Source organism: Dermochelys coriacea, chromosome 3 (genome assembly GCF_009764565.3).
Source record: "Dermochelys coriacea isolate rDerCor1 chromosome 3, rDerCor1.pri.v4, whole genome shotgun sequence".
Lineage (NCBI taxonomy): Eukaryota > Metazoa > Chordata > Testudines > Dermochelyidae > Dermochelys > Dermochelys coriacea.
The window spans coordinates 159,638,810-159,651,036 of NC_050070.1; the positions used below are offsets into that span (position 1 = coordinate 159,638,810).

At 44.1% G+C, this 12,227-nt stretch overlaps 1 protein-coding gene across 1 annotated transcript in view; it reads left to right on the plus strand.

Moving 5' to 3' along the window:
- Window positions 1-4,096: 4,096 nt before the first annotated feature.
- The window catches only part of PARP1 (poly(ADP-ribose) polymerase 1), a 56,078-nt gene continuing 47,947 nt past the window's right edge, over window positions 4,097-12,227 (plus strand). The window contains exon 1 of the mRNA XM_038394578.2: window positions 4,097-4,480. Within this exon, the coding sequence (XP_038250506.1) occupies window positions 4,361-4,480 (120 nt within the window). The 5' untranslated portion in view covers window positions 4,097-4,360. The remainder of the gene's footprint in view (window positions 4,481-12,227) is intronic.

Consider the following 12,227-nt stretch of genomic DNA (forward strand, 5'->3'; position numbering starts at 1 on the left):
GACACTACTAAATTGACAAAAGAATTCTTTAGTTGACCTAGCTATTGCCTCTCAGGAAGGTGCAATATCTACAGCGATGGGAGAAGCCCTCCCATTGGTGTAGGCAGCATCTACACTGAAGCGGTGCTGCTGTAGCATTTCAAATGTAGACAAGCTCTGAGCAATCCACAGCCACCACATAAAATTCTCACTCATGCTGCAGCTGCCATTGTCAGACCATATTCTGAGATAGGTCTGAATGATGCAGAACACATAAATGTCATCTGAATGAGTTGGCAGCATATGCCTTCTTGGTAGAGGTAGAGGGCACTGCTCCCCTCCAAATTTGACTTTGCCAAATTAGAGTGTCATGAATAAACAGGAAAAAATAAATATCTTGTTCTTCCTAGGTGGCTCTTCCTCCATTCTGCTGCCTGCCTACAGCATCACTGCTGTTCTCAGAGCTCCTACTCCCCAGAACTTCCATCTGTTGTCTGCCTATTGCATCAATGATGTCCCCAGAGTGCTTGCACCTCAGATCTTCCACCCACAGAACCAATAATGTCCCCAGAGCTGCTGTTCTCTATAGAGCTTTCATCTTTTGCCTGCCATGCTCCCACGGATGCTCCTAGAGCACCTACTCACTAGCATTCCCATCCATTGGGCAACTGTACCTTTCCTGTACTCAGCTTTATTCTGCCTGCTCTTGGTCCACAAATATCTCTTGAGCTCCAAGTCCTCATTGCATCTATTCACCTATCCTGACCCTTCTCTTCAAGCTGTGACAGATATTGCAACCACATGTAATACCTTTGGAGACCATATTGTATTAAATGTATGTATCATTGTGACCCAGGGATTGTGTGTAACTCCAGGAAGGAGAGTTATCAGCTCCTCCAGGAACCGAAAACAGTGGAGGGACAATTAAGGTGAATCACTTAGGTTGTAAACACCTCTAGAGAGGTGCCAAACCCTGGGGAGGTTTGCATGTACTGGTTCAAGCTGGGTTTTCCTGAGACCAATAGACAAAGAAAGGGCCTTTGATATCAAAAGACTAGGTTTAACTGGCTCAGGGCCTTCTTTCTCATCCACCAAGTGGACAGGACCTTCCGTCTAAGGGGGGCCCCACCTCTTACAGAAAGGTTGGAAAGACTTTGGCCTACTAAGGGCCCCATAAGACTGATGCATGACTTCTGGGAAGCTTTTAGCATGCATATAGAATATTGTATTATAAGTTTTATATGTAACTGGTTTATATGTTTTATCTGTAATGCTTTTTACCTTAAGAATACAGGTGCTTGTTTAGAAGGAGCTGTGTTAACTTGTAACTGCTGGCAATATGCTGTTCACAGCCCTTGAAGAGAAAACAAAGCACAGGTGCTAGCTTTTAGGCAGACTGGCTTGTTGGGATATCACAATGTAGGCAGGGAACTGTGCAGCCTTAAAACCCCTGGTGAGAAGGGAGAGAGACATGGGTCTCCACCCAAGACAGGTGACAACTGGGAGCTGGAAACTTTAAGTGGGTGCCCTCGCTGAATCTTGGAGAGGGGAATACAGGTACAGTTACTCTGAAACTGTGACACAAACCACTTACAGATGGTCCTTCTCAGTTACTTCCTGAACACTTGTATGTTATTTGCCATTGTGCTTCAAGAGAAGAGCTAGGCTCTGCTCTTCTTTAAAGGAAGAGTGCCATGACTTATGAGACACACTTAGCATCTGATGAGCAACCAGTTGCAAGTAACTAGGCAAATCTGTGTTTGTGCTAGAGACCGGAGAATGAGAGCTGATAACTGCTGATGACCCAAAGGATGGAAACTGCTGACATGTACAGTACAGTTTCACACACAACTTGAAGAAATGGCCCTTTTGGCAGTTCCTGGATTTTATAGCTATGCCTGCAGCTTTACAAGCTATGTTGTCATCTTCTCAGATCACAAAGCAATCAATAGTTGGATAGGTGCTTTTGAAACCCATCTCTTTTTATTTTGTTACTGAAGCATCTTAGACTCTGCAGCAGTCCTGTATATCTCCTGGGTGTTGGATGAATACCAAATGACATTGTTTCCTCTTTTCCATAATATATGCATTCTGGAATTTGCTTCTTGTGTAAAGTTCTTGGTATATAGGTCAATATCTACTGAATATAGGTCACCTTATCAGCTAAAATCATGTTCCTGCACCTTTGGCAACTGAATCCCTTCCCAGAAGTATACTGAAAATACAGTGTCATATCAGGTTTCTGTGACGTAAAGCTTAGGGATATTTAATAAAATTATGCTGTAGTGTAGTGTGAAGGGCAGAAATCGTATATAAATTTAACTTCAGCAGCAAAGTTCTGCATTAGAACCCCGATTTTATGACACTGATGTTATGAACAACTGGTTGCATAAATCATTTTTCTTGGTGGAAAAAAAACTGTATCCCCCGATCAAGAAGCTACACATATGCACTTGGCAGTGAGTAGAAGGCATGTGCACTCAGAACAGAAGTGTATTATTTCACCAGTGGCTACAGGTACACTATGTTCATATAAGATTGTAAGATGCACTGTATACATTTGTTACCATTCATTATGTACATTGTCACCGAATGATTAGCACATTAAGTTATGCACTGTACCTACTGTAATTTTTAAATGTTCAATTTTATGAACTTTTTGATTTTTTGAACACCGCTCTGCAATGCCCAATTAGTTCATGACATTGGGATTCTTCTGTAATGATCTCAGTCACAGTGGAATTTACAGCAAGTTATGTAAGTTACATACTGACCTAATTAACTATAGTTCCACATTGACTGTACATGCAGGTGTCTACAACAGAGCTCAAACCTGGGAGCTTCAGCAACCCTGCTAATTAGGGAGAATGCTAAGATTATAATCTGTGTCCAGAAGGATAAGAATGATCTGTGCATTCACTACAGAACCACTATATTGCAAGTGGACATTACCTGAGCTAAACTGTCATACAAGTCAGCAGAGACTACAGAATTTTGTCCGTTCACGTCTGCACTCAAGTGACTTTCTGTGATCTAGTCTCGCATTTACACACGCACACAGATCACACAGGGTCAGATTATGCTCCTGAGATATATGGACAGAAGTGCTTCGCTACCTGCAGATCTCCCCTGAATTCTGTGGCGGTTAACATCAATACACCACCACCTTGGGGCAGCTCAGAGAGGGCTCTTTGCAGGTTTACATTCCATATGGGGAAAGGAAGATGAGAATATGTGGGTGGATGGGTCACACCAGATCCCAGGACACACATACTCCATCCAACTTGCTTTCTGGCTCTGATGAATTTCACAGAGACTGTATTAGCTTCTCTGTGGTCCCTTCGGCAATGCAGAACTCCCCCTTTAAAAGGAATGGGGGAACAGCTGTAGCCATTAGGACCATGCTTGCAGGGAGCTGGGAGAGGGGCTTTGGTTCCCTAAAGCCACCCATGTAGAGGCACAAAGGTGGGATGCAGATGCCACTGGTCTCCTGGGGGATAATGTGGACAGCTGCTGGTAATAGCTCATCTTAAGTGATCACTCTCCTTACAGTGTGTATGATAAAACCCATTGTTTCATGTTCTCTGTGTGTGTATATATAAATCTCCCCACTGTATTTTGCACCGAATGCATCTGATGAAGCGAGCTGTAGCTCACGAAAGCTTATGCTAAATAAATTTTAGTCTCTAAAGGTGCCACAAGTCCTCCTTTTCTTTTTTGCGAATACAAACTAACACGGCTGCTACTCTGAAATGTGGACAGTGGAGACTGGTAAGGTGTGGAAGGACCTCTCTGGAACCCAGTGCAATGTTCCTCCTCCTGTTAGTTTTACCCCAGGAGGGGCTTGCTGGGACAGTTATAATGGCACAACTATGCTGTGGTCTAGAAGATAAGGATATAAAGCGCCTCAACCGCTTTAAGGTCAAGGTTAAACCTCTCTGAACAAGCAGGCAATGGGCTGAGCTGACAGATGCCTCACTAGATGCCAGCAGACGTTCCCCGCCCTTAGGTACCCCTGCACTGCAGCGACTTACCCAGCGGCGCCGCCAACGAGCGGTATATGCGGGGGCGACGCCCCCCTATTATACAGCGCGGCTCGGGCAGGGGACGCCACGTGACTCCCTCTCTACCCCGCGCGCCTCGGGCTACGTCCTTCGTCCCATCGCTACACCGTAGCGAGCCGGAACGTCCCGAGCCTTGCCAGGCAGCCTCAGTCGATCGCCGAACGGCGGCTCGGGCGCCTGGGCTGAGCCCAGCCCGGGTGGATCGCGCGGCACTCGGCTAGCGCGCCGGGCGGGAGGCGGGTCGCTGTCTCTCGGCGCTGCCGTTCCCGCTGCGCTGCCGGCTTCCCGCGCGTTCCCTGCCCGCGCCCCCGGCCGCCATGGCGGAGCCGGCGGACAAGCTGTACCGCGCCGAGTACGCCAAGAGCGGCCGCGCCTCGTGCAAGAAATGCGGGGAGAGCATCGCCAAGGACTCGCTGCGCCTGGCCATCATGGTGCAGGTACCGCGTGGGCACACGGGAGCCGGCCCCGCCCACGGGCCCCGCGGCGGCCCCGGCCGCCAAGTGCTGCTTTCCGCCGGTGGCCTGGGGCCAGGCGCCCGCCCCGTTCGTTCCCCTCTGGGCCGCGCAGGCTGCAAAGCGGCCCGGGGGCGGCACGCGCCGGGCTAGCGCCGCTCTTCGCGGCACGTGGAGCGGCGGCGGCGGCGGATGCTGCAGCCCGCGGGCCTGGCCCGCCCCCGCACGGCGCTGGGCAGCTCCGGGGGGCGGGGCGGGGCTCGTGCGGGTTCTGAGTCCGTTCGGTCGCCCCGCTTTGTCCCCAGCCGTGGTGGTGGCCGGGGTTTGTGCCCGCGGGCCCGATGGCGGCTCCCGGGGTGGTGGTGGTGGTGGTTGGGTTTTTTTGTTTTGCGGGGGTGGGGGGGAAGGGAGGAGGTGCCGGAGAAAATTCCGATTCCACGCCGAAGGAGCGGCGGGCAGGTCGCTCAAGTGCGGGGAGTCGGTAGCGTGTGTGCGGGCCTGCGTTTGTTTGCAAGCTCGCGTGAAGCCCGTACGCTGATAAGGAGGGGGCGCTGATGTGGTGGTATGTGTGCTGTGTGCTCATCAGACAGAGAAAAGAACAGGACTTGCGGCACCTTAGAGACGAACACATTTATTTGAGCTGGTTTCAGAGTAGCAGCCGTGTTAGTCTGTATTCACAAAAAGAAAAGGAGTACTTGTGGCACCTTAGAGACTAACAAATTTATTAGAGCATAAGCTTTCGTGAGCTACAGCTCACTTCATCGGATGCATTTGGTGGAAAAAACAGAGGAGAGATTTATATACACACACAGAGAGAACATGAAACAATGGGTTTATCATACACACTGTAAGGAGAGTGATCTCTTAAGATAAGCCATCACCAACAGCAGGGGGGGGAAGGAGGAAAACCTTTCATGGTGACCATAAGCATCCGATGAAGCGAGCTGTAGCTCAGGAAAGCTTAGGCTCAAATACATTTGTTAGCCTCTAAGGTGCCACAAGTCCTCCTTTTCTTTTTGCGCATACAGACTAACACGGCTGCTACTCTGAAATTTGTCATCCGACAGAAAAAATGACTTGATCTCCCACTACCCTTACAAGGGTGCATTCGAAGTGCATCGGCTGAAAGGAGCAAGAATGCAATGCAATATGAAAGGCAGACAGCATATTAAAATCTTTGCGTTGTCACAGCTTTGTCTTGCTGTGGTTGTTTGATGGAATAAACCAAGGAAAACCTTAAGTTGTGTACTAGATGGCTTCCATTTTAATTTTATCGCCCTGTTTGTTTGAATTAGTTCAATTGAATTTGTTAGCAGATTTCGCAGGAAGATGTGATTTATTGAGTTGGGGGAAAGCAATAGAAATTCTATCCCTTGTTCTGACAGTCCATGTGATCCTGGACACTTAACTATTGGTTAACTTCCTGACTGGGCAATATTTGTCCTTTTCCCCTCAATATTATTGTTTTGTGAGTTGCTTATCATTTGCTGAATACATTACAATGCTCTGTTTACCTCAGTCTGCAGCTTGGAGACATTTATGTGGTGACAAATAATTGGAGATGGGGAGGGTTGGAGATCAAAACGATGCATTCAGTTGAAGTGTAAGCTCAGTCTCCTAAAGAGCTGTGCAGGCTTTTTCACTTACATTCTTTCGTTTTCCTAGGCAGTTTAATGTGTAAGTTTGGCAATGTTGTTTGTTACTGGCCTAAATCTTCCCTCCTGTCTGACAATCTGTGGATGAGTTTAACCTATTTATAGTGGCAACTTGCATCTCCGTGCCCCCGCTCCCCCATCTCTGCATTTTTAATGAAGTCTGTATCGCCACCCTAGCAGTGCATTCTCACACCTTGCTCTGCTTTTCCCCCTGGCCTGACAAAAAGTGTGTTATTCAGGGAAATTTGTGTTTGACTAGTGTGGTTTAAAAAAAATAAATCTGTAACCAGCCTTTCATCTCAGACCCTGTCTGTACTTTTAAACATAACCATGTTTAAATATGGCTTGCCCTCAGCTGCCTTATAGAACATTGCTTCTTACCTGTCTGGAAAGAAAAGAAACCTGTTGGATAAGTTTCAGAGTAGCAGCCGTGTTAGTCTGTATTCGCAAAAAGAAAAGGAGTACTTGTGGCACCTTAGAGACTAACAAATTTATTAGAGCATAAGCTTTCGTAAGGTGCCACAAGTACTCCTTTCCTGTTGGATAAAGAAGTTTTAGCTTAAGGCTTCTAGCCTAAGACTTTTTTTCTTGAAATTTCTCTCCATCACCACCATGAGTGCAGTTCTGTTTCTACTAGCAACAGTGTAGTGCAAGCAGAGGTCCAGTACAGTACTAGTATTATAAACACTGCCTCCTATAGTCTTGGTTGGAGGAGTTTAGTGGTGATGAAAACACTAAGTGGCAGCTGACGCCTTGTCTACCAAAGTGCTAGTACAGACGGACATAGGAATTTACCAAGGTTAAAACGTGCTTATGACGCCTCATGACTTCTTTTTCAGTCCACACAGGCAGGAGGAATACATATTATAAGGCCTGTCAAGCGATTAAAAAAATTAATCATGATTAGTTGCGCTGTTAAACAACACTAGAATACCACTTATTTTAAATATTTTTGGATGTTTACTACATTTTCAAGTATATTAATTTCAATTACTACACAGAATACAAAGTGTATAGTGCTCACTTTATATTTTTATTACAAATATTTGCACTGTAAAAAACAAAAAAAGATTTTTCAATTCACCTCATACACGTACTGTAGTGCAATATCTATATCATGAAAGTTGAACTTGAAAATGTAGAATTGTTTTTAAAAAAAACTGCATTCTAAAATAAAACAAAGTAAAACTTTAAGAGCATAGAAGTCCTCTCAGTCCTACTTCTTGGTCAGCCAATCACTCAGACAAACAAGGTTGGTTATAATTTGCAGGAGCTAATGCTGCCTGCTTCTTGTTTACAGTGTCACCTGAAAGTGAGAGCAGGTGTTCACATGGCACTGTTGTAGCTGGTGTTTCAAGATATTTATGTGCCAGACAGGGTGGATTTGATTTAAATCAAATTGATTTAAATCATGATTTAAATCACTAGTCAGGAAGACTCGATTTAATCATGGATTTCTACATAAAAGTGCATTTTTGTTGGTTGTTACCAACCTGAAGATCCTGCATGTTCAGACATGTTCCTTTCATCATCTTCAATGCAGCTTCCTCCTGAGAAGGAACACTTCTCATGATGTTGTTTCATTTGGGCTACCAGGCCTTGCATTTCTTTGTTGCACTGTTTGCATTTTGCTTGCATGCCTGTCTTACCCACCGGTAGAGGAACTTCATTAAAATATTCCCAAATTGGGTCTCTTTTACGGCCTGCTGCCATTATAGGTTTTTCCTTCTAGTGAGAGAATGGTATGGTAGATCTCAAATCAATGAAGGCTACGCTCAGAAAGACCTCAAGACTTCTGGAATATGCTGCTCAGAGAGTTTCACTTTTATTTCTACTGCCTATCCCTCCCTTCTCACATTTATCTCCAGACTTCTTCTCCTTGTCCAGATCTATTCCGCCCCAACAATCTTCTATTCATTGAAGTTTTTGAAACTTTGCCCTTTTACTGACAGGTTTCAGAGTAGCAGCCGTGTTAGTCTGTATTCGCAAAAAGAAAAGGAGTACCCGTGGCACCTTAGAGACTAACAAATTTATTAGAGCATAAGCTTTCGTGAGCTACAGCTCACTTCATCCGCATCATCACTTCAATGCATCCGATGAAGTGAGCTGTAGCTCACGAAAGCTTATGCTCTAATAAATTTGTTAGTCTCTAAGGTGCCACGGGTACTCCTTTTCTTTTTGCCCTTTTAGAGAGAGGTAAGGGATTGACTTGGTGTACACAAATTTGCAGAGGGACAATAGGGTTGAGGTCTGTTATTTCTCACCTCTATAGATTATATTATTTATTTATTTTAAAACATTTTTGCTGTTTTAACAAGCATGTTATCTCTGGAGACACAACTCCACAGTTTGAGAACTGCAAAACTAAGCATCTCTGATGGTATCTTCTCGACTGAGCACTGAGTCGTATTGGGTAGATAGGAAGATTAACCTAAATAATCTATACAGAAGCTGCTGGAACCCTATAAGGTTGGCTCCCTAATCCATGAACTATTGGAACTCATTTACAAACTTTTCTTAGACACTACATGAATATATTGTCTCATACTATAGAATTAGAATTTATAATCTATTCCATGATGAGATACATTATAGCTCAAAGATATCTTAATTAAAACTATTTTTAGATAGGTTTTTTCCTCAAAAAGCATTTTTTATAAAAAAAAAATCAAATTTAAATTAAAAAAAATCCTACTTTTAATATTTTTTTTTAAAAAAAATCCTTGATTTTTATCCACCCTGGTGCCAAATGTGCTAAAGATTCATATGTCCTGTCGTGCTTCAACCTCATTCCAGAGGACATGCTTCAGTGCTGAGATGGGTTCTGCTTGATAACGATCCAAAGCATTGCGGACCCACACATGTTCATTTTCATCATCTGAGTCAGATGTCACCAGCAGAAGGTTGATTTTCTTTTTTGGTGGTTTGGGTTCTGTAGTTTCCGCATCAGAGTGTTGCTCTTTTAAGACTTCCAAAAGCATGCTCCACACCTCATCCCTTTCAGATTTTGGATGGCACTTCAGATTCTTAAACCTTGGGTCGAGTGCTGTAGCTATTTTTAGAAATCTCAGATTGGTACCTTATTGGAGTTTTGTCAAATCTGCTGTGAAAGTGTTCTTAAAATGAAATGTGCTGGGTCATCATCCGAGACTACTATAACATGAAATATATGCAGAATGCGGGTAAAACAGCAGGAAAAATACAATTCTTCCCCCAAGGAGTGCAGTCACTAATTAAATTGACGCATTATTTTTTTTTAATGAGCATTATCAGTATGGAAGCATGTCCTTTGGAATGGTGGCCAAAGCATGAAGGGGCATACGAATGTTTAGCATATCTGGCATGTAAATACCTTGCAACACTGGTTACAAAAGTGCTGTGCATACCCCTGTTCTCACTTTCAGGTGACATTGTAAATAAAAGTGGGCAGCAGTATCTCCTGTCAGTGTAAGCAAACTTTTATGTCTTAGCGATTGGCAGAATAAGAAGTAGGACTGAGTGGACTTGTAGGCTCTAAAGTTTTACACTGCTTAGTTTTTGAGTGCAGTTGTGTAACCAAAAAAAAAAATCTGCGTTTGTAAGTTATACTTTCACGATAAATAGATTGCACTTCAGTACCTGTATGAAGTGAACAGAAAAATACTATTTCTTTTATCATTTTTACAGAGCATATATTTGCAATAAAAATAATATAAAGTGAGCATTGTGCACTTTTTATTCTGTGCTGTAATTGAAATCAATATTGAAAATGTAGGAAAAACATCCAAAAATATTTAATACATTTCAATTGGTATTCTATTGTTATAAGTGCCATTAATTGCGATTAATTTTTTTGAGTTAATCTCATGAGTTAACTGCGATTAATTGACAGCCCTATATATTATGTCATAATCATAGTTTGGCCACATCCATGATTAAACCTGGTTATTTTTGTAGCATAGAGGTATTTTATTCTTCTTCTTTTCTTGGAACGAACACATTCCTAAATGGCTCTTCATTCTTTATTTTTTCCTTGATACAAAGTGCTATCTGTAGGCTTGGACAAGGCTGCCTTCTGAAATTAATACTGCGTAATATGCACAGTTAAGTTTCATATTAGAATATTATTGAAATTTGGAGGTCTTTTCCAGGGCACTAATACAAGGGCTCTTTCAGTCTTTTTGAGAGCGAGGAGGAGGCATTGGGGATAGGATTAAACACATTTAATTAATTTGACATTTTTGCACTATGGAGCAAATACATCAGACTTTTGTATTCCGGCCTCCTCCACTAAAGCGTCTAGGTAACTTATAGTAATTGGAATTTACAATAAAATCTTACTAATTGGGATACTGGATAATTCACAGACAAATTAGTATTCTCCCTTCACGCCTCAGCAGAGATTTAATAATGCCATAGCAAAGTCTCAATCTTAGTAATTAAGACTAGTGTTTTACAGAACACTCACTGGTGTTACAGAGCATTGCAGATAATTAGAACTAAACTGCAATGATCAGATTACATGAACGTTATTTTGTAAAGGACTGTCCTCTTAAATTTATTTGCTTAGTTGGTAAGAAGAAAAAGAGTACTTGTGGCACCATGCATCTGATGAAGTGAGCTGTAGCTCACGAAAGCTTATGCTCCTAATAAATTTGTTAGTCTCTAAGGTGCCACAAGTACTCCTTTTCTTTTTGCGAATACAGACTAACGCAGCTGCTACTCTGAAACCTGTCATTAGTTGGTAAGGGCTTTGTCAAACTCCCATTAAAGTCAAGGGAAAGAGTCCTGTTGACTTCAGTGGAAGTTGGATCAGGCAAAATCCACTAATTCATATTAGGCTTCTAATCATTAATGGGAGTTAATGAGGTTCTACCATATATGAGGATCTTAGATTATGAACACTATTGCTCACAATAACACTGAGGTTAGAGTTATTCCCATTTTGCAGTTGAGGAAACTGAGGCACAAGGGATGAGGGTAAGTGACAATGGGGATGGGGGCCATGGTCCTCCCACTTTTTGAAAGTGGACGGACGAGGCCTGTCCATTTTTTGCCATGGGACTCTACCTCCTGAGGCCCAACCCCCCCCAGCCAGGCCAACAGCTGGTGGAGCTTGGCCACGGAACCCGGGAAGTTGTGGGTTGCTGCGCAGACCCTCCACCTGCCTGGGGTGTGGAGGGAGACTGAGAACAGTCCCCCACCTGTGTTCCCACCCCCCTAGGCTCCCTGCCCAGGGCAGGAGGAGGGTCCGTGCTGGCTCCCCACGCCTGCCTGGCTGCACTGCTCTTACTATGACTGGGCTACAGCTCCAAGGCCCTGCCCCTCGGCTGGAGTGGGGTTGGGATAAGAGCCATGCTGGTAGTTGTGAGGAGCCTGGGTCCCTTCACCTGCCCTGGGCGGCTGGCTGAGGGGTGGGGCCTCCAGGGGAAGAGTGGGGCGGGGGGAAGAGAATTGGCCTTGAGGGGGGCTGGGGCCTCCCCCCACTTTTGGGAAGGCTCTGCCACCCCAGTAAGTGATTTGTCCAAAATGTTGTAGCAAGCCAATGGTAGAGCTGGGAATAGAACCGAAGAGTCAGCTGTTAGACTCAGACCCCTGTACCTCTGCTGGAAAAACAGTGGTATAAAAGGCTGAAAAGGTTCTAAGAGTTTTCCACTGAATGCATCCAATGAAGTGAGCTGTAGCTCACGAAAGCTTATGCTCAAATAAATTTGTTAGTCTCTAAGGTGCCACAAGTACTCCTTTTCTTTTTAAGAGCCTTTTGGCCACCCAAGGTGGCAGAAGTCAGTCATATTTGGCATGTTTTGCCAAAATACAGAGGGGTAGGAAAGGCCTGGTATGAAAAGCACCATGACGAAAAGGTAACTGTTTGCTTTGTAACTCACAGGACATTTTAAAAATCGTTGTGATGATTAATTTTTTTGAAAGTGTACTGTTACGCTGTGCAGCTTTCTTGGCTCTCACAGCCCCATTGTGGAGAGAGGCCTAATTTCTGTTTCTGAGGCCACGCCTTTGCTTCCACTATTTGTAAGGTTACATTCCAGAGTTAAGCACTTCACAAATTCCTCAATAGGAAACATTTCAGATAAGTGCCAACT